At 48.0% G+C, this 22,953-nt stretch overlaps 1 protein-coding gene across 4 annotated transcripts in view; it reads left to right on the forward strand.

Annotated features, from left to right (window-relative positions):
- Positions 1-22,953, forward strand: part of Wwc2 (WW and C2 domain containing 2) — a 163,434-nt gene that overhangs the window by 125,543 nt on the left and 14,938 nt on the right. For all 4 annotated transcript variants that reach the window (NM_001109111.1, XM_063275643.1, XM_063275644.1 and 1 more), the window contains 10 exons: positions 2,467-2,596; positions 2,983-3,063; positions 3,144-3,230; positions 7,722-7,914; positions 10,088-10,252; positions 14,240-14,370; positions 16,425-16,620; positions 18,285-18,449; positions 19,723-19,815; positions 22,359-22,601. In NM_001109111.1, the coding sequence (NP_001102581.1) occupies positions 2,467-2,596; positions 2,983-3,063; positions 3,144-3,230; positions 7,722-7,914; positions 10,088-10,252; positions 14,240-14,370; positions 16,425-16,620; positions 18,285-18,449; positions 19,723-19,815; positions 22,359-22,601 (1,484 nt within the window). The remainder of the gene's footprint in view (positions 1-2,466; positions 2,597-2,982; positions 3,064-3,143; positions 3,231-7,721; positions 7,915-10,087; positions 10,253-14,239; positions 14,371-16,424; positions 16,621-18,284; positions 18,450-19,722; positions 19,816-22,358; positions 22,602-22,953) is intronic.

Here is a 22,953-nt window from a genome sequence, read left to right on the forward strand (position 1 = left end):
GAGTGGATGAAACCTTTGTATGGTTTGTATGCCCTCTCTCAGAGAGGTCCCAACATTGCGGGTTAAATACCACACCTTGCACATAAACACGTGGGAGATGCAGCCACACTGTGCTGCCCCCCTGTGGCCTGAGTGAGAAGTGCAGTGGAGCAGGCATACCTGTGCTCTTTGCTGGACCCCAAGGCTGTTTTGGTGCAATCCTGTCTTCTAGACCCGTTCGTTCCTCCTCTCACAGTGGCCCCCACAGAATTCGAGAGGGTTAACCCCCAGGGAGCCTGCCTGGTGCACACTCTCAGTGTGTGGACATCGGTTCGCCTGTGTGATAACCAGAGCTCATGCACACGGGTGTGTAACACTCCACACAGCAGTGCGGGCTGGGGACAGCAGAGAAAGCCCAGCGCTTTTGGATGTGCCGGTTTTCTTGCTTTTTTTGCCTTTCAGGCCTTCCTTGACACTCCGTGAGCATCTTCAGCTGATTTTGCCCTTTATATAGTTGGAGTATTCTCTGGTCAGCATTTCTCAATATCCTGTCAACATGGAGAATGCCCAGAATGGGGGAGAGTCCCGAAAACTTCAGCCCAAGGTCCATCACATGATCCTGAGTTCCCAGTTCCCAGTTGACCCACTGCCTTGGTCCTAATGCTTGATTCGATGCTTTGTTGATGACTCTGTTGCTTGAGACGGTGACTGGGGGACGTTCCCATAAGACTTCTTTTTTTTTAAAAAAGCAACCTTGTAAATGTTACACAGCACTCTTGTTTGGAAGGCACCCTAGGCCTGGTGTTGTGTGGCAGCGTGCTTGCCTAGGACATCTGACGCCCCGGGTTTCATGCTGTACCCCAAGACTTGAAAAATGCACAGGAGGACCCTGTTTGCAGTGAGCTTTCAACTTCTGGTCTGAAAACAGCAGAAGGCATGCTTTCTAAGCATCCGGGCTAACTGTTCAGGGCCAATGCTCGTTCTGTTCAAGGAGCGTCATCCCACCTCTTAAAGGCAAAGGGCGCTTGCTCGGAAGGACACTGCTTCTGAGGCCCCACAGTGAGCCGGAGCCGAGTTTTAGCCAGGTTGCTTCTCTGCACCAGTCCCTGCCGGATGACAGAAACCAAGGTGGAATAACTATGAAGCCTTCCCACAGTTGGTCTCTGTCATTGTCAAAGTCAGTTCTGTTTGCCATGGTTATTCCTGAGGGTAATCAATAAATCTTGTCGTCATCTTCAGCCCTCACACAGGGGGGTGGCCAAAGAGAAGGCACTTCATCATCAAGGCAAAAGCATTCCCCACTGCAGAAATAAAAGAGAGAATGCAGCAATCAATCCTGTAATCTGAAGCCTTAAAACTTAAACATCTTAACCGGATGTAAAGTCACGACTCAGAGGGGGGCCGAAATGCATACCAAGACCGCTCCTCGCTCACTCACTGCAGGATGAAAGACCTCCGAGGGCTTGCAGCTTATTACAGTACTGAGCGAGCTTTAAATGAGTGCTCCTTGCTCCCTGCTGGATGCTGGTGTATGAATATGAGTTAGAGATAAAAGCTAAGTGGTAGCTGGAGATTCAGTAGCACACAGAAAAGTTGTTTTGTTTTTTTTAGTGATATTATTAGCTGGTGAGAAGTGCTGTAAGTCAGAGGTGTTTTCTCTTTAATTTCTGATAGAAGAGTAACGTAGATGGAGCAGACTGTGTAGAGAGAAGCGGGAGCAAACTCTGTAGTAGCTGGAGTTCCTCAGTACAAACAGTCCCTGTGTTTGATGGGACCATGTGCTTGCTTAGCCGGAGTTTGTAGTGGCTCACGGAAGCCTGAAGGAAGAAGCTGGGGACAATGCAAATTATGTATCCCGGCCTTGAAATTAGGGCAGGGACCTGTGAGATGGGCCAGTGGGTTAAGGCAGTTGCATCCAAGACTGGCAGCCTGGGTTTCTTCCCCAGGACCCACGTGATGGAAGGAGAGACGTTCCTTCAAGTTGTCCTCTGACCTCCACATGTGCATCATACACACGATGCACACGCTCCCTTAAATAGATAAACCTGCTTTTATCAGTCTGATGGGGGTCGGCTCTGAGAGCAGGCACGGCGGTTAAGAGCAGCTGATGTTCTTGCAAAGAACTGGAATTCAGTTCCCAGGACCCAGGTAGTGGCTCACAACTGCCTGTAACGCCAGACCTGGGGATCCACTGCCATCTCCTGGCTTCTGTCGGTACTGCATGAACATGGTGTATTTCTATAAATGCTGGCAAAGCACTCAATGCTCATAAAATACATCTTTTTAAAATAATTCTTTAGACAAAAGCAAAAACAGTTTTTTCCCAAGTAACCCTATGAATCACAGATTTCTCTCATCCCATCTGTGAATATGGGAAATAATATTCTTGTCTTTAAGAAGGAAATTGTACTTTGGGTGTCTATGGTGTGAGTGTTTTATACTTTTCCCAACAAGAAACTAATGATGGCATCATTTTCTCCACCTTAGATGTGGAAAAGTCGTTACCCAAAAGAAGAGGACTTCATCTTCGAGGAGACAAGACTGCTCGTGTGTCCGCAGCGGCCTCTGATGAGTCTGTGGCTGGAGACAGTGGGGTCTACGAAGCTTCTGTGAAGCAGTAAGGAACTGGCAGGGGCACATTCAGTCCCTGCATGCGTCAGCTAGGCTGGTGCACGCTGTATGGTGACTCGGTCCCCTGCATACACTGTAAGGTGAAGCGGTCCCTGCCAGCCGTAGAAATGTCGAGCAGACTGGTGTAGGATTGGCAGCTGACCTGGTGCTGGGCCAATGCGTGTTGGCACATGGAATGCCTTGTGAACGTGTCTGAAATCCTCTAAGATAGTGGCCTCTTGGGCTTAGGAATTCCACTCATTTAAATGTGTTCCCTGAGCTTAGAGTCAGGCCTGATTCTTGTCCAAATCAGTAGCGTCCACGGGAATGGAAGGCAAAGAGTAGCCAGTCAGTGTCCCTGAGAACTGACCGTCCACCTGCTCCTGCTTCTAGGCCTGGCGAGATTGAAGACATTCCCTACAGGGAAGAGGATGTCACCATTGTGGAGACTGCACAGGTGCAGATAGGACTCAGGTAACACAGGAGGCTGAGGGGAGCTGCCGGGCCCTGGTTCTTCTCTGTTCCTCTGTTTGAGTCTGTGTCTCTTTTGACAGATACGATACAAAGAGTTCAAGTTTCATGGTGATTATAGCACAACTCCGAAACCTGCATGCCTTCTCGATACCTCATTCTTCAAAGGTGTAAGTAACGTCAGTACAGGAAACAGTGCGGACTCAAAGTGTCCTGCAGGAATTCTGCTTGGGATCAAACAGCTCGTCGGAATGGAAGATATGGGGACCAGGGTGGGCAGCTGAAGAGACCGTTAGTGGGTAGGAATTCCCGATTCTCTTCCAGGGCTCCCACATTTGTTTCCCTAGCACTCTCATAGGACAGCACCTATAACCACCTGCAACTAAGGCTGTGGGGGTCTAACACCCTCTCCGACCTCTGCGATGCCTGCACATGGACACTCGCAGATACACAAATTAAAAATGAAATAGATCTTTTTTAAAAAATGAAGTTATGGGGAGACGCAGATAGATGATTGTGTGTGGCCCACCAGTAGGCACAGATGAAGCAAAACATGTGAGGAAAGCAGAGTTAGGTCCTGTTCAGAGGATTGCCACTGAGGTTAGGAACCAACACTTCATGGTCCCTTCTTCATCCACAGACCATGTCGGGACCTGATTGCTGGGAATCTTATTTTCATTTCTGTTATTGGATAGTAGCCACTACTATTGGTTTGGAAACACTTTTTCCTGATGTCATACATGAATATGCAGTGGCTAAATGTGATGTCATACATGAGTATGCAGTGGTTAAGTGTGATGTCATACATGAGTATGCAGTAGCTAAGTGTGATGTCATACATGAATATGCAGTGGTTAAGTGTGATGTCGTCATACATGAGTATGCAGTGACTAAGTGTGATGTCATACATGAGTATGCAGTGGTTAAGTGTGATGTCATACATGAGTATGCAGTAGCTAAGTGTGATGTCATACATGAATATGCAGTGGTTAAGTGTGATGTCGTCATACATGAGTATGCAGTGACTAAGTGTGATGTCATACATGAATATGCAGTGGTTAAGTGTGATGTCGTCATACATGAGTATGCAGTAGCTAAGTGTGATGTCATACATGAGTATGCAGTGGTTAAGTGTGATGTCGTCATGCATGAGTATGCAGTGACTAAGTGTGATGTCATACATGAATATGCAGTGGTTAAGTTAAGCATTGCCGCAGAAACATATTAGGCTATGTGAAAGCATGGGTTTTTAGCCTCCATGCCTGCTTCTGGCGAGTAGTAACTCCTCAGTGTAGTTGTCTCCCAACACAGTGTTAGCAGAGTTCTCCACTGCCCGTGGCCTCAGGGCTCTTTCCTAGGAGGGCCTCTTTCCAGAGCTCTTAACCACCAGTCCCCTCTAGAGCCAGTGATTTTGAGCAGGGCGAGTGACTGTGAGTCTGCTCTGCATTTGACCCTCCCCTCATTGCAGCACAGGGATGGGGCCCAGCCAGGGAGCTGCTTTCTTAATGACCATGACTTCCTCAGAGGCCGGGACTTTAAGCAGAGTATGTGTACGAGTCCTGAGTATTTGCCCACATCACCATCATCACGGGGAGAGGGGTGGGGTGTGCAGAAGCAGAGTGCAGACAAATAGACTAAATGGTTGAGCATCCCCGACAGCCATCAAAGCTGGCATTAGGATCCAGGAGGACTTCCTGAACAGAGCCTGGGGACCCACTTCACTAACAAGGTGAGCAGGGAGACTGGGCATCTACACAGCTGGCAGCATTTGGGGAAGACAGGCTTCATGCTGTCTACCATTTGAGACGTCTTGTTCACAATCTGTGATACCGGGGTATGTTGTCAATGGCTCTTAGTAGTATGTCTACACCCATGGCTGGCCTGCCTGCCTTCCTTCCTAATTATTTTTATTTTATGTCTGTGAGTGTTTGCCTGGGCACCATGTATGTTCCTGGCATCCAAGGAGCTGCTGTGTGAGTGCTGAAAGTCAAGCACAGTCCTCCACAAGAGTGGTAAATGCTCTTCTCTGTGAGGCAGTCTCTCCAGCCTCCGTGCCTCTTCTTACACACAAGTGTTCTCCCTCAGCTACACCAGTGACAGTCATCCTAACCTCACAGGAGGTCCTAGTCCTTAAGCCCAGAGGGTAGCAATAGTGGTTGTCAGCCAGCTGGTGTGTAGCATATGCTTCTGTACAGCAACATGTAATCAACACAGTTGCTTGTCTAATTGGCCTAAACTCTCTTGAGATGGAGTAACATTTTCTTACACTCATACATAAGCCGGCACACTGACACATTCAAGCACACACAGTACTCTGAAATGTTCTCTAGCTAAAAATCTTTGAGAGGTTTTTGTTTGACTATTTTTCGTCCTTCTTTTCTTCCTTTCTTTTTTCTAATTTAAACTTCATTAGTTAAAAAGTTACAAAGAAAAAACATCATCAACCAGAATTTGTCAGACCCAAAGACTGTGTAACGTAACAGAAACTGCGAGCTTCATGTTGGGTTTTATAATTTCCATATCAAATATATTTGTATGCACTTAGCCACCACCAAAAATGAGAGTTCTGGTTATGACTTCTATATCCTCTTCCATGAGTCATGTTCACTGGCTACGTTTAGTCCTTCCTCTTCCGTTCATATTCAGCCTTTCTTGTTTACCTTTCTACCTGATATATCACACATATACTGTTGGATAGATTCTGCATATGATGAAAACATGTGGGGAGTTTTCTTATAGATAGTGAGTGACTTCGTACTGTATATCCTAAGGCCATCCATTTTCCTGAAAATTTTGTCACTTTATTTTTCTTTAGAATTGAATTTCATGGGCACATGAATGGATAATAAAGTTTGGCATATATATAAAATAAATACTATCCCTCTCTGAAGAATAAGTACTACTCTCTGTAGCACTATGGTTTTAGTTTTTTGAGACAAGATCTCATGTGTTCCAAGCTAGCCTCAGACACCTGAGCCTGCGTTTCCACCTCCCAAGTGCTGGGACTGAGGCCTGACTCTAAACCTTCATTTTACTGCTCATTATGACAAATGTTGGTGTTCAGCTGGTTGGTAACAGCTACCTTATTTTGGGACAGGCTCTGGAGAGGTCCCCTCTAGCAGAATGGACCGCACAGTGGCCCTTGCTCTCCTTTTTTTTGGGGGGGGGGGATGATTTTTCAAGACAGAGTTTCCTGGTTAGCCCTGGCTGTCCTGTAACTCATTCTGTAGACCAGGCTGACCTTGAACTTACAGATCCACCTGTCTCTGCCTCCCACTTGTTGTGCTAAGAGTAAAGGTATGTGATACTATGCCCTGGATGATGATGATGATGATGATGATTTTATTATTATTTTATGTGTAGTGGTATTTTGCCTGCATGTATGTCTATGTACTACATGCATGCCAGAGGAGGGCATTGGCTCTCCAAGAACTTGAGTGACAGGCAGCTGGCTGTGAGCTGCCATGTAGGTGCCAGCAACTGAAGCAAGGTCCTCAGGAAAGCAGCCAGTGCTCTCAACCACTGAGCCATCTCTCCAGGTCCTGTCTTCACTTCTGAAGTTCATCAAGTCTGTCCTGTTTGATGTGGAAACATCTTGAGATGAACAGTGGGATCGGGATAGAGCGACTGGAACCTGCAGGCCGAAGGGACAGACGTCCTCTCCTTTCATCTCACTGTCTGACATGTTGCTTTTCCATGAAGGCCGGGGTTAGAGGGGGGACAACAAAGGGAGGAAGACTCCTCTCTCCAGAGCTTGTAGCCCTCTGGGGGCACTGAGCCTTTCATCGGCCACCAGTAGGCTTCTAGTGCTGGGTCTTTATAATTGATGTTGATATAGAATAAGAAATAACATGGAATTTTCAACCATGGGATTGAACTACAGATTTTCCTAATTAGATAGGAAAATAACATATTTTAGAATATAAGTTAGACAACAGTATGAATCAAAAGGGGGGAGATTTAGTGGACCTCTCTTTCTGGAATTAGGAGGAAAATACCTCAGGCCACTCCCAGGAATGATGATGTTCACGGAGTGTCAGATACGCTCCCCAAGGAGCGCCGGAGCCACTGCTGTCGCACACTTTGTTCTGCATCCGTGCAGCACGGGATCCTTCCAACAGGCTGTCCCGTCTGCACCTTCGGAGACTCGGACAATGAGATTTCTGAAGCCCCCTCCTCTGTGCCCGTCTTACTAACGCTCCTTCGCCTTCCTTTCTCTCTGTGGGGTAGGATGTTCCACTCCTAGGACTGCTCACCAGCAGTCTCCTGTTTGGTGCCCAGGATGAGGGTTCTCTGAGAGAGCATCACCGGTCTCCACGTCAGTTAGCGTGCCCCTCCTTCTCGGACTCAGAGGCAGCTTACTTTTAAGCTGGTGGACGCAGGGAGGTTTGCCCTGCAGACTCGTCCTCCTTGCTTTCCCATAGTGCCTTTCCTGCAGTCTCGGAGTGATGGCAGGCTGGGTTTTCCAGGCTCGGGCCTGGTGGGCATGGGTGGGTGAAGAACAGAGTGTCTGCAGCTGAGCTCCCATCACAGCACTTTCATCCGATAACGCTCACTGCATTTCCTCACTTTCTCTCTTTTGTAGCTAATTGCCAAGCATAGCTGGGAATCCACTGTGATTGACGTGGCCATGAGATTCACTCTGTGCTTATTCTTGGCAGGTATTTTAGGGTCGCCGTGCTTCCCTCCTCGGCAGATGTCAGCTGTCTGTTCCGCACAAAAGTTCATCCGCCCACGGAATCTGTGCTGTACAACGATGTGTTCAGGGTGGCCATTTCTCAGGTGGTCCTTCAGCAGAAGACGCTGAGAGTCGATCTCTGCTCTGTCAGTAAACGCCGCAGGGAGGAATGCCTGGTAGGCACCGTCGCCGTAATCCTAATCGCTCTCAGATAAGACTGTGGTCCTGGTCTGCAAAGTGCTTCTCCTTACCACTTGACCAACAGTGGCCACAGCTCTTTCTTTTTCAATGTTTATTTCTTTATTTGGGTATGGGTGTTGGCGTGCACGTGTGCCAAGGCATGGACGAGAAGGTGAAAGGCAGCGCAGAGGAATTCATGTTCTCGCAGGTTCTGAGGATAAAGCACAAGTCATCCGCTTGGTGGCAAGCACCTTTGCCCACTCAGCCATCTTGCCAGCCCTGGTTTTTTCTAGAATGTTTTTTCCTCTCATTCCAGAATTTTAAATTCTACTTGTAAACTATAACATTCCATACAGCTTGACTTTGTGTTCCTGTTCGTTGGGTGTGGAAGAACTTTTGCCTCTGCTACAGCCATCTCTGTGGAGTGTTTTCAGTTTCCAGCACTTGACCTGTGTGTGGAGAGCTCTCTGTATTAAGCTCCTCTAAGCCTGGAACGATGTCATGGGAGTTTGATGATGGAGAATTTGATTACCTCCATTTTCCGATAGCAACTGCCCAAAGTGGTTTGTGCTCCTAGATGGTGGAGCTGGATATCAAAACCGTCCCATGCATAATTCATTGATTCAACCTGAAATTAAGTGGCCAGGTGGTAGTGGTGGCAAAGATGCACACCTTTATCCTCAGTACTCGGGAGGCAGAGGCAGGGGGATCTCCGTGAGTCTGGACTACAGAGTGAGTTCCAAAATACCGAGGAACCCTCTGCCTCAAAAAGACAAAGACAAAGAATTGAAACCCAACAAGACACTGAGTGTGGTTCCTTTAGTCAGCCTGTTCGCCCTTCCTTGTATGAGGGCATCCAGACAGCGCACACATGGTCAAAACGGTTTGTGTGGTCCAGTGCAGGACAAGCACTTATTTAATGATGACCGCAGGAAGAAAGACAGGCAGTTTCCTCTTTTTTTTTTCTTTTTTTTTGTTTTGTTTTGTTTTGTTTTTTGTTTGTTTGTTTTTGTTTTCTTTATTCGAAAAAAAAATACTATATCATGATAAAATTAGAAAGCAACCATGATGATTCTGTTTGGCCATTAGACGTTGTCAGTACAGTGGATAACATGGTTATCATGTGTCAAAGCTGCCAGTAAAATTAATAAATATGTTAAGGGGTAGCCTTGAAGAGACCGTGAGCCTGAGGTCAGACCCCAGCCGTGAGCAGGTGGGGTCCGAAGCCATCTTACCTTTTTTTTGGATTTTTTTTTTTTTTTTTTTTTGGATATTCTAGTGACCCACGGCTTCAAAGAAAACTTGTTAAATTATCATTCAAGAACAAAATCAGCATCTCTGACTTTAAGCTTTTTATAATGGTGGTTTATAATAATCAAGTCATTCTTCTGACTTATTAAAAGGAGTACTTTGGTTTCAACTTAGTCATTTATCTTTGTTTTTTAAATTTGATTCCACATTCAGAAAAAGTTGTGTGCTTAGTCATTGGGGAAATTAGTTGGGAAATTTAACATTCCAAAACAATCCCAGGATGGGCAGTTAGATCGGGCACTCTTTCTTACTGAACCACAGGTAAAGATAGAAATCCGTCTAGATTTAAAACTACCAGTGCTGAGGAGGGGAGATGGCCCATGGACTAGCTGCCCCTGCACATGATGAGTGCCTAGGTCTAGACCGCAGCACCCGTGTAGAAGCAGGACCCAGTGGTGCATGCCTTAAGGGGCTAGAGGCCTAGAGCCTTTACTCCAGATCCAGTGAGGGACCCTGTCATTCCTAAAAAATAACAACAGTGAAGAAGAAATTGAGAAAAATGTCTGAAAGTCATCCTCTGACCACTATACATTTACTCAAGAACACGCAGGCACACACACACACACACACACACACACACACACACACACACACACGCACACACACATGCATACACATGCATACACACACACGCACACACACACATGCATACACACACACGCACACACACACATACACACACATACACACGCACACACATGCACACACACACACACATAGTCCTTTATGTCACCAGTAGTGTGTTAGTTCTGCTTTAAGACAAGCTCGCCCAGTCATCCTCTGTCTTAGCATTACAAATACTAATTTAATTTAAACATCTCGTTTTTCTCTCTCCTTTATTTCTCCCATTGCCCGTAGGCTGGGACGCAGATCAGCTTGGCGGATTTACCATTTTCCAATGAGATTTTCATGCTGTGGTATAATTTGCTTCCTTCCAAGCAAATACCTTGCAAGAAGAAGGAAGAAGGAGGCGGGCAGCCTGGTGCTCAGTCACCGCAGCCCGCACTTGACTCTGCAGACTTGGTGAGTCAGCTGGGAGCAGCAGTATCATGACATGGAACCCAGACTTCGGAGGAGGACAGGGGCTCTGCTGGGCTTCATGAGTGTCTCTCCCCCTCCCCAGCATCCTAGGAGAGACCAGTTTCAGCCTGGAATCAGGAGGAACTTATCTCCCATAAAATAGTTACGTGGGGCTTTGGAGTCTTAAATGGCCATGGCAACCTTTGATTTTAACTCATATTTTTGTCCATTGAGTAATGTATTTGAAGCACTTCCTTTAGTTAATTATCAGTTTTCAGTCTGGAGGCATGTTAATTTTCCATCTTATCCATCAATATTCTTAGACATCTTTCTGTCAAAAAATTTAACTAGTAGATGGTTTTTCCACACACACTGAGAAGTCTGCTGGAACACAAGACTGGGTTCTACTGCGGACGTCCCACTGTTTGCTTGCCAGTCCTCAGCGATGTGCTTCCCCGTCTGGACCACAGTGCTTTACCACCGCTCCCAGTCTTTGAGTTGTTCTGGGATCAGACCCAGGTCCTCGTGCACCGTGCACCACGAGCCTTCTCCTCTCCCTCCCCATCTCCATTTAGGAGACATTTGAGAGGATAGCGACATTAATCCCTTACAAGTCTGCTGGGTCCACCCGCTGCCGCCTGGGCTTTGGTTGAAAAGTCAATGTCTTTATTTGCAGAATTTTGGTCTCGCTACCTACATCTTTTTAGGAGCATACTCATTTCAGTGAGATTGTCTTCATGTGCTCACATTTAACATTCTAGTGTTTTCTCATAATTGAGTTCATATCTGAAAGGTAGAGATGTTCAGCCATTAAAAGCTAGAACTCTGGGCTCCTTCTCCAGCACCGTGCCTGCCTGAACGCTGCCATGCTTCCTGCCCTGATGACAACGGACTGTAAAGTAGTGTGAGACAGGCCCATTACATGCTGTCCTTGAAGAGTTGCCTTGGTCATGGTGCCTCTTCACCATGAGAGAATCCTAACTAAAACACCCACAAAGACTGAGATGTGAAGCCGTCCGCCTGATGGCTGGGATGGCGTCCATCGGGTTGATGGGTTGATGGGTTGATGGGTTGATGGGTTGATGGGTTGATGGGTTGGTTTCCGACTCTGACTCTAAGTTGGGGAGCTCTTTACTACTTACGTCAGATTCCCGGAGGCAGCCACTGGCTCACGCTTGCTCCTCAGTGGAGCACAGGTAGCGGGCAGTAATGGGTGAGTTAAGGTTGTCTGCTCTTAGAGTTATTACTGAGAGGGGTGTGCTGTTTCCTAAGGTTCTGTTGGCAGCGTCTGGCTGATTAGAGTGCTTGTGGTCTCCCCTCCCCCACACTAGTGTTCCGGGTTTACTGGTTTGCTCTGATCACGTGATTTATTCCTTTTCAGCTCTCCTGGTCATTTGTTTCTTATGTAAAATGCTTTTGTGGATAAGACTGTCTTCTTCCTCTGTGCTTAGTATTCCGCCCAGAGCTCCCACGGTGGTGTTGGGGTTGTCACGAGTGCTTTCGTGTGTGTGTGTGTGTGTGTGTGTGTGTGTGTGTGTGTGTGTGTGTGTGTGTTTGTCCCACCCGTTTTGAGAGAGGACTGTGCTCATGTAGCAGTCTCGGTGGACAGTTACTCCTTTCAGGGTTTATATTGTTCTAGTTTTTCCTGGGTGTGGGTTGCTCACAAAAAGTCTGATGTTTCCACCTTTGCATGCAGTTGGCCTTTTTCCCTCACGGTTTTTAGTGGCCCTCCACTTGTTTCACTAGTTTTTCCCCTTGTGTGCACATATGTTGTATATGCATGTGTTCATTTGTGTGCAAGTTCCTGTGCCCTTGTGTGAGCATCCGTTTGCAGACCATGGGACAGCTGAGGCTCCCACTCTTCATGTGCTTCTCACTTTGGTCTTTGAGACAGGACCTCGCTGGCCTGGACTTAGCCCTAGTAGCCTTCAAGCCCCAGCTGTCTCTGTAGCCTCCTGAGCACACAGGCACTCACCGCCATACCCAGGTCTTCTCACATGGATTCAGAGAATCAAATGCAGGCCCTGGGGCTTGCAAAGCAGCCACTCCTGACTGAGCCATAGCCCAGCCCCTTCCTTGTATTGGCACCTTGGCTTAGGAAGCTTCCTTCTTCTCTGGCCATGTCTGTTTGCAGTTCTAAATGCTTCTTGTGCTTGAGATTTAAAGGATTATTATTTAAAAAATAAAAATAAACAAGCAAGAAGATGAACTAGGAAGCTCTGTGTGCTGTGCCGGTGTTTCCTGGTTGGAGAAGTGTGGTTTCTCCTGCCCCTCGCATTGTGGTTTTTCCCTTTGTTTTTCTAGTCAGACTCCACAGATTGTGGCAAGAAGAGCTGTTAGTCCCAGTAGTTCAGCCAAGTCCGGCCACTGTGCCTCTGGAGCAGTCCGTGGCCAGGCAGTCTTCTGCCAGGCTTCTGAAGTCTGACTTCCCCGGGGTGAGCTTACATTCCTGACCCTGAAGCTTTGGAGCCCAATTGATGTGCAGGGCCCTGTGCCTCAGACTCCAAGGATGTGCAGAGCCCAGCCACCACTTTACCCTCCTCATCCACTGGATGCTGCATCAAGAATGCCACCAACTTCCTGTGTCCCTGATCAGACGGTCCCCAGACAGCTTGTCCTGGCAGTAGCCATGGTATCAGAGGGACTCTCTTGGCTTCCAGTCTGTGCTGCTCCTCTACTGCAAACCCTTGGATCCTCCCAGTGATGGGCAGACGTCAGGGGGCCCTGCCTGTCTCTCTTCCTCACAGCGTGTTAGCTCAGCCTTCAGCTTCAGTTTTCGGTGGCCAAACTGGTCCCCCAGTTTTCTCTTGCCCCCATTCTGAGGATGATCAGTGGCTAGAGTCCTTGAACACACTTTCCTTGTTGTGACTGGGTATAGCACAAGCCACCTGGCTGTGACTGGGGCACCAGCTAACGTGTCTTAGCTGTTTGTCTTCTCTCTTGGTGGCTGTTTATCCTGACTCCTCTCCATCCATTCTCATGGTCATGGACTTACAATCTGTCATCTTGCCACTGATGATGCAATCTAAAATGTTAAAATGGACCGCACCCTTTCTCCTCCCACTGCTGACCAGGTTTTAGTCTCCTCTGATTGGAGCAGCTGCATTCCTATGCACTGAGGTGCTTCTCTTTGTCTTCATGCCTGGGAAATCTGTAATTTCATCAGTTTCTCTTTAATATTCGAGTTGTAAAGGTTTAATTGCTGTCTCTGATAGACTTCAGCATGTGAGTCACCTGTGGGTCTGCCTCTGTTGTCGGTTGTTTCTTTTGGCTTCCTACCACTAGCCGTTGGTGGAAGGCTGGCCTTCTTGAATGAGGGCCTGAAAAAAACGCCAGCTGAAATGTTGTAGAAATGAGGTGACTCTTCTGGAAGGGGGATGACAGCATGGGAACGTTGCCTGCATCACCCGGGGGTTCTGGATTCCAAGTTTTCTCTCTCCAGAACCCTGAGGCCCGAGATATCTGCCTGCTGTTGGGTTGCTAGCAGCTGGTTTTGGCTTTCTCTGTGTCTGGCTCTGTACAGATGCAGCTTAGGAAAGGCAAAAGCCTGAACAGAAACACCCTGGATAATATAATGCGGGGCCCACCTCCCCATTCCTTTCCTCCAACCTCTTTTATGTGGATTGCCTTGGTAGCTCTGCGCTCCATGCTGGTCTTTTCACGCTGTGGGCTGTGGGGCCGCCGTTCCAGGCAGCCCATCTGTTCACCCCGCAGGCCCCATGCCTAGGTTGACAAATGTCTGTGGAGGAAACACTGGCAGTGATGGTCATCTTTCTTCTATCTCTTTTTTCCCTGGGACCTCAGTCTGACAGCCTGACAGCCCCTGACAGTCCTCTTGCTCTGTAACATCTGGGAATTTGTATTTGTTTTGGTTTCATTTTGTTCAGTTTTCATATTTGTTCTCAGCAGGAGAAGTGGGTCTGGCACAAGCTGTTTCACATCATATTTGGAGTGTGTGGCGCTAACTGCCGTCTGGCTTCTGTACTGCAGGACGCTGTGTCAGCCTTACTCGCGAGAACTTCAGCTGAGCTGTTGGCTGTGGAGCAAGAACTGGCCCAAGAGGAGGAGGAGGAGGAAGAGGAGGAACTGAGGCCAGAGCATCGGGGTCCAGGGGAAGATTGGTATGCAGTAACCAATCTTAGTTTCTCCAAGGAACTTTGGGGGCCCTTAGTTTGAAACAGTGTGACATCTGGGAGTGCTGGCTGGAGCCTCTCCTTGTCATTGGAGAGTTAGCAAAAGGAGTGGAGAGCCTGGCAGAGTTAGCCCATTGGTTGGGCTCTTCTCTCTTGCTGCGTCCTGTGCACTGACTTTTTGTTCAAGCTGTTCATCTAGAAAGCCACAGAAACCTTATGACAGAGCAGTGGATCTCCACTTGTAGGTCAGGACCCCTGGGGTCTGATCGACCCTTTCACTGGGGTCACCTAAGACCATCAGAAAACACAGATACTTATGTTATGATTCATGATGGTCTCAACACCACAATTGTGAAGTAGCAGCAAAACAGTATTGTGTTCGGGGCTTACCACAACATAAGGAACTGTGTTAAAGGGTCACAACATCAGGAAGGTTGAGAGCCACTGCTGTAAAGTCATAGATGAGGTAAAACTGACTTATTTCCCTTGATTAGAAACGCCATTCAGGCTGTCCTTGGGCAAAGTTTTTGTTACCGTTGCAGAACTGGTCTTGAGTTTCCTCTCTGTGTCAGTAGCCCATCCTTTAAGGATTCCAGGTCATGTGTCTATGTGTCTGTGTTTCTGTGTGTCCGAATGTGAAGGGTCATCTCCCAGGAGTTCTCTGTGTTCTCTAAAAAGACATTTTAGCAAATGCCTCCATTTTGAGTAGCTTCCATCTATAAACGAATTAAGATTAAAGTCCTTTTATGAAACAACTTATGAAAGTCGTTTTACTGTTATGTGTGGTGGACTGCTGTTAGCGAGTAAGTAAGGTCTGCCCTCCTGTGTATGTTACATGTAATGATAAAACACGTTAGACACTCAGCATGACGAGGAATGTCACAGACATTGGTCGTGGACATTGGTAAGGAAGGGCTGCAGCAGTGATGTAAGGCATGGGGACACAGTGGGTAACGCCCGGTGGGAGAGGCCATCAGCTTTGTCCTAGTGTCTTTAAGCATCTAACGTTCCTACTAATTCAAGGACTATACTTAGTAGCTTTAAGAAGGGGGACTTTTAGTTCACTGTAGTATTTGTTCGTTCTCCCTTGTGTTCCTTTCATGGCCAGATACTTAATAACAGTCTGTGTCAGTCTGCCAATATGTCACCCGTTGTGATTAAGGCTTGACATTTAAAAGTCAGTGGAAAAGAATCTTTCTAGTTCCAAGACAGGAGACTCAGCAAGCCATGTTCCAGGCCTCGCAGTCCTGCGGTATACATTCTGTATAACCTGATCAAATTCTTTAACGATATCTTTTGATATTTTTATTTATTTTTATTTTATGCGTATGGGTATTTTGTCTACATATACATGTGCACTATGTGCATGCAGTTCCCCCAAGAGGCCAGAAGAGGGCATCTGATCCTCTGGACCTGGACTTACAGAGGGTTGTGAACTCTTGACAAGGAGCTGGAAACTAAACCTGGGACCTCTGGAAGAGCAGCCAGTGCTCTTAACCCCGGGCCGTCTCTCTGGCCGTGTGGTCTTGTTCTCATCACCACCCACATGCAGGCCACAGCTCTTGTTAAGGAAGAGCATGTGAGGCCGTGAGTCACCGGGTAGCTCAGTAACAAACGTCTGCACAGGTCTCTGCCTGCCTGCCTGACAGTGAACAGTTAGTAACGCAACCCTCAAGCCTTAGCGAAGAATAATCAAGAATTATGACTGATAGTACAATGAACTGATAATATTAAGTTATTTTATAGTGAATGTTATGTGTTTACATGCTGAAGTTAAAATTGGTCTGTGGTTCTTGGATATTTCTGTTGAATATCTAGAGACTTGGTCAAGTTTCATAAACAGCATTTTTGTAGTGGTAATTTTAGTGGTGATTTTGCTCTGGATTCCTGAAGCATACAGTGAGAACCTATTTTTCTTGGTCTACTTAGTCAAAGAGCTTCCAGCTGTCACAGTGTGTCTCCGATCGCAGGTAGATGGATGACCACGCCTCCATAGGCCTGCCATAATGAAAATGACTCTGTTTTGTTCTGTTTCACCATAGTTTAACGATGCTAAGAGAGGCCTCTGCCGAAACTGTGGCTGCGAAAGAGTCTGGGGTTCACTTGGCAGAGGGCGGTCACTGCCCAGAAGACCCGAGTCCATGCACTAGGGGGCCTGGGACAAGCAGAGACCAGTGTCGGAAGGAGAAGGGGCGCACTGAAGACCCCGGCCAGCCAGCAACTGCGGTTCCCACCCTGGTAAATGTTCGCTGCAACCTCCTGAAGGGAAGCCTTGGAGACGCCACCCAAGGGGTTCCTTGTTTTCTCGTCTCAGTCAGCAGTGGGCCCCACGGATGGCTGACAGACTTCTATGGCCCTGTCACCACTCGGCATCGAAAGCACTTTAGCATTTCACGGGCCCAGAAGGTCAACTCTTCCGTTATATTGGCAGAAGCAGTACTTGCTCCTTGGTCTCTCAACTCTGTGAATGTTAGACGTTGTCTGAGGCTCGAGGAATAGCTGAGTTGGTACAGTGCTTACAGAACAAATAGCCACGGTGGGCACATCGCTGTCATCCTGGCACTCGAAGATAAAGGCGGCATAACCTGTAGTGAGCATATAGGCTGGCTGACATATACATGACCCATCTCCAAAACAACCAACCAAACAACGACTAAGACATATTTCTTAATTAAATATTTTCTGACCTAGATGTGGTGATTCCTATAAGGCCAGCCCTCCTGATGCAGGAGGATTATGAGCGTCAGGCCAGCCTGGGCCCCATGGCAAGACTCCATCTCAAACAAATCTTGTTTCTATTATAGAGACATCAGGGGCAGGAGCTGCTTAATGGTACCAAGTTGCAAGTCTATTTCAGTGTGAAACATGAAGTAAGAATTCAAGTTCACCTTGGCTGGCTGGAATGCTAGCAGGAACCTGTTTTGAAGATGACATTGATTTGGTTAGGCCCAGTGTCTTAGTTGGGGTTTCCACTGCTGTGACCAAAGACCAAGGCAACTCTTATAAAGGACAACATCTAATTGGGGCTGGCTTACAGGTTCACAGGTTCAGTTCATTATCATCAAGGTGGGAGCATGGTGCTGGAGAAGGAGCTGGAAATGCTATATCTTGATCCACAGGGAGCCAGAAGGAGGCTTAGGACCTCAAAGCCCTCCCCCACAGTGATGTACTTCCTATAACAAAGCCACACCTACTCCAACAAGGCCACACCTCCTAATAGTAGCACTTCCCATGGGCCAAGCATATCCAGACCACCACACCTAGGAAGTATGCACAGACAACATGACCTTGGGTGAGAATCTGTCAAATGCCATCATTACCAGGGCATTCCCCTAACAAGACTGCAGTGCCCATGCATCTGTAAAGGGCATGGAGAGAAACCGCTCTGGAGAGTTGGGTTTAGGGAACAGCATCTGATTTATTGCAGGTGAACAACCACTTGTATAATGGAAGCCTGTAACTGGTTAGCACTTTACCTCATGTCTGTGCACCATGTGCTTGCCCACAGTGACAGGAAAAGGGAGGCAGATCCCCTGGAACTAGAGTTGTAGATAGATGTGAGCTGCTGTGTGGGTGCTGGAAATTGAACCTGGGACCCGACAAGAGCAGCCAGTGCTCTTAACTACTGAGCCATCTCTCCAGAAGCTATATTGAATTTTTAATCATTTTTTTTTATCATCGTACCATGTTCTGACAAAGATCAGTTTAACGATAATACATGTCCAAATAAGATTCTTCGAAGTAGAAAGCCGCCTCCCCTCTCTCCTTTCTGAAACATGGTTCTCTGTTAGACAAGCCTTGCTCGCAGCACTGGTGGAGGAGTCTCTGCCTAACTTTCGATCTTTGCTCACTCACTCGCATGCTGCTGTCTGCTCCTGATGAATCGCCAACTTTCATTGCAGGTGGATAAGGAGACGAATACAGATGAAGCAGTTGACAGCAACATTGCAGTTCGCCCAAAAGACCGCAGCAGCCTGAGCTCTCAGCACCATCCGTTTGTGAGAAGCAGCGTGATCGTGCGTTCACAAACCTTTTCCCCAGGCGAGAGGAGCCAGTACATCTGCAGGGTAAGGGGCAGCACTGCTGAGGGGCCAGCCTTGTCGGCCACACCCCCGCCAGTGAGTGGCCAGCCATGGTGGCCACGCCCCCCGCCAGTGAGTGGCCAGCCATGGCGGCCACGCCCCCCGCCAGTGAGTGGCCCGATAATAACCAGGAGCTGTGCAAGGGAGCTGCACATCTGACTGGAGACACTAATGCCTGGAAAGACTGCAGGACAGGTGTACAGTATCATACCCTGGGGGTTCTTGTAGTCGGTTTGTTTTCCCAAACACTCAATGTCTTGCTGGCCCTAATGGAATTTACTTGGCAAAGAAGTAGTTTAAGGATTTAGATGCTAAGAATTGTTGTTGAACTTTTATGTTTAGAAACAAAGTAACTTAAGAAATGTATTTTGCCTATTTCGTATGCATTTCTAACCATGTTAATCTCGCTGAAGAGAAAATATAAATTGGATTTTACAACAAAAATCATGTTCTAAGACCTCCAGTCCCCAAATCAGACTCAGTCCTGTGAAGAAAATTACTAGATTTACATCAGTTTCCCAAATTTTATTTCATGAATTATTTATGAATCACAGTAAGTAATTTAATATTATGTACAATAAGAGACAGACTTTTAAATTTCCAAACTTATTCAGGCAATAAAATACTTTTATTGGAAACTTTTCTAGAACCAAAGACCCTGCCCCCTTCCATTTTCGATCTTTTGTCCTTGTGAGTGAGCCAGTCCCTAATGCCCAAGAAGCCATGAAGTGCGGCGGGCGGTCTTTCCCATGGCAGGCTGTAGGCAGGAGTCTCTGGGCAGCCTTTGCTGATAAGGCGACCTTCTGTTGAGCCTGAGCCAGAACAGGAGTGGGCATGCGCATTCTGGGCAGCTCAGGCTCTGAGCGCTGTCCTCTAGAGAAACAAACCACCTGTGAGCTACAAGGGCCGAACGGGATTCATTACGAAAAACGAAACCAGTTACCTTCACATGCGTCCAAAGGCAGGCAGCTCTTCAAGATGTTTAAGAAAATTAAGTTCAAAAAACCAAAGAGTAGGGAAGAAATTGTTTATGAAAGAGTTTCTTTAAAATACAGCTCGTGGGCTAAGGATGTGGCTCAGTGGTTGATCTGTTCCCTAGCCTGTGTGAGGCCCTGGGTTGACCAGCATGGGAGAGAAGCGGAAGAAGCGGGTAGCCTCTCGATACCGGCCTTATCCCATGAACGCCTCTGTCCCGACTGCCGCCAGCTCTGTTGCTTGTTTGGTGATTGTTGTCTGTTCTTTTTGTCTTTGTCACCAGTTAAATCGCAGTGACAGTGACAGCTCAACCTTGGCCAAAAAGTCCTTGTTTGTGAGAAACTCCACTGAGCGACGCAGTTTGCGTGTCAAAAGGGTACGTATCCCCGAGCCAGACTTGATGACCCTAAATTCCAGAGTGGTTGGGTGTCCATTGCCAGCTCTCGGGCTGGTCACTGAGGCCCCTGAGGTGCAGCTCTGAGCCACTTACTGAGCCAGGGTGCGTAGTTTGGCCCTGATTTGGCCTCAGACTCACTCTGTATTCTGTCTTTGAACTTATGATCTTCCTAGTCAGCCTGTCAGGGAGGAGGAGCCATGTCCTCACGTGTCCTCACGTGTCCCCAGGAAGAATGCCACAGCACATGCCGGCGCCACCGCCCAGCTTGGAAAAGCCTTGTCTTCTGGCCCTCTTTTGTCCAACATAGATCTCATCACTAAATATCTAGGTTCTGTAACATCGTTTCCTTCATGCAATCCCTGCCTTCTCTAACACATACATAGCCCAGCGAGAAATATCTAAGCCTGCAAATGCTTTGAGTGCACGACTCCCCCGCTTTAGAGTCAGAAATCTTTCCCAGGCTGGGGTGATGGCTCCTGAGTAAATGTGCTAACCACTCAGGGCAGATGACCCAAGTGAAAACGCTGCATGTGGTAGCACGCATCTCATCCATGTGGGGACAGAGACTGGGGAGCTGCTTGGAAGCTCACAGGCCAGCGAGGCTGGGGCACACAGAGCAGCAGAAACAAGAGTCCTCGCCCCGGTGAGGAACCAGCTCTCAAAAGTTGTCCTCTGACTTTGACACACGTGGTGGTATGCACAGGCCTGTTACACACAAACACACGTACACTCCAGCAAAAGTGCATGGAGCCTCTTAAGGACTAGTGTGCAGTGTGTTGGCAATCAGCGCTCAGCCATGAGCTCTCAGCGGAAAGAGCAGCACTGACTGGAGGCCTCCGTGCTTTACACTGCATGACTGCCTGTTTCATTGTCAGTGTAGCTGCACTGCCATTACATTGGGAAGGGCAGGGCGTGGTCGGAGGGCTCAGCACAGCATTGACCCCATGACTCACAGCGTGACAGCCGTGCAGACAACTTGTTATGCGCTGCACTTAGACCTCTACATGTTTTCAGATGGATTCCTAAATCAAAATGCCACCCGGTGTTTACTGGAACTGTATCTGCCTTCCCTAAAACCAGCTAAAATCCCTGGGTTAAGCGACATTTCAGGATTCACCTTTGTATAGCTAAAGGAGCTCTGTAAACTAAGCCTGTGAGTAACCAGCCCCGCTCAGCCCCTCCACTTCTGGTTAAAACGGCACAAAGCTGCCACCCCTAAGTAAGATCTGCTTTGGAAGACGGGACATAGAAAGAAGAAAAAAACACCCCCTTCTCCCCCAGAAACCCTACAAAGCACCCCTATGCTACCCACTGTAGAATGCCTGCTCCCAAAGGGAGGTGCCCGTTTTAAATTCTCCCATAATTACTCAAGAGCTGGACATGGTGGAGACAGTGAAGCCCCCATAGATGTGCGGTTTAGCTCACTGAGGCTGGGGCAAACCCGTTTCCATCCTTAATCAACACCAAATCAGGGCCAGGAGACGTGAGGACATGTCTCCTCCTGCCTGACAGGGAACCGACAGACCAAGTGTGAGTGTCAGCTCAGTCCAGCTCTTCAACCTTGGAGAGAACTGCTTCAGGACAGGGCCCATAAATATTCTCAGGTACATGGGAGGCTGAACTTGGTAAATATGCCTTGAAATAAAAAGAAGGCTGGGGTATAACTTACTGATAAAATGCCTAGAACTACAAGGTCCCAAGTTCGATTTCCAGCACCATTAAAGGAAAAATAAGTATTTCCACTTGGGCAAGGTCTCAGTATAACTGAGTCAGAGAAGGGCCCCCTCATTTACATTCTTATGACCGTCGTAGTTACTCTAGATCTCCAAACTAGGGCACTTGTTCTCACTCTTAGGCATCCCATAGCTTCCATCCCCCTGTTGTGAATCCAGGCAAGAAATCCTCTCCTCATGGTCCTGCTCCTGCTATCTCAGTTTAAGTCCTTTTCTCAAGCAGGCCTGCCTCATCCCCGAATCCTCTGTCTCTCTACAGCCTCTTCTGGTGGGTAAGACAGGAATTCACAGCTCACTGCTGAGCACAGCCCTACACTGCGTCCTTCCCTAACCTTCTGTCTACAGTAAGCCCGCCCGCCCGCCCGCCCGCAGTCATTGCTCCTGCCTACCTCATTTGTTGATTGATGGGTAGGTGGGTCCTGGGGAGACCGTAGTGGAAGTAGATGTAAGCATCTGGACTGAAAGACAGACTCATGATCGGGTTTTAAAGTCTCCGCAGTTTAAAGTGGCACAGCTTTATTTTATACTCCGCGACTAGTTTGTGGCAGGCTGCCTTGAGACCAGCCTTGCTACTCTCAGTCCCAGGCTGGTGGAGCCTCCCTCTCTGGCTTTCTGCTGTGTCCCCAGTCACAGAAATGTAGATCTCAGGGCACCTTTGCCAAGCTTCTGCCTAGGGGTGATACTTTCCCACTGTCCTAGCCAGAGCAAGCTATGTGTCCAGTTTTGCCTCCTGTCATACGCAGGAAGGGCAGAGAGAGAAACAGGGGTCCCTGTCGTCTCCCTCTGCAGGCAGTCTGCCAGCCCACCCTCAGGAGGACTGCTCAGGAGTGCCCTGTGCGCACATCTCTTGACCTGGAGCTGGACCTGCAGGCCTCCCTGACCCGCCAGAGTCGCCTCAACGACGAGCTGCAGGCCCTGCGAGGCCTACAGCAGAAGCTGGAGGAGCTGAAAGCCCAGGGAGAGACCGACCTGCCCCCAGGCATGCTGGGGGACGAGAGATTCCAGAAGCTTCTGAAGCAAGCAGAGAAGCAGGTACAGAGGTCCGGGTCCCCCACTGGGTGGGGCCAGTGCAACTGGACCCTTGGGGCGTGGGTGGCACCTTAGAGGAAGTTCCCAACTTGGACATCTTCCCATCCTTTTACTTGGGGCGTGGCCACCGTACCGTTGCAATGTCTGCTGGGGTAGGGTTGGTCCATCAAGCTACAAACAGTAGCGCCCAAGCCCCAAGCAGGCAGGTGGCTCTGCAGTCTGACAGGAAGGGAGCCTCTCCACACTTCTTGTCTTTCAGCCAGTGGCTCCTATTATTTACATTTCAGCACCTTGCAGATTCACCAACCACAGGAGTTATAGACATTGCTAATTTTATTCTTTCTAATTTTCACTT

The sequence above is a fragment of the Rattus norvegicus genome, chromosome 16, assembly GCF_036323735.1.
Source record: "Rattus norvegicus strain BN/NHsdMcwi chromosome 16, GRCr8, whole genome shotgun sequence".
Lineage (NCBI taxonomy): Eukaryota > Metazoa > Chordata > Mammalia > Rodentia > Muridae > Rattus > Rattus norvegicus.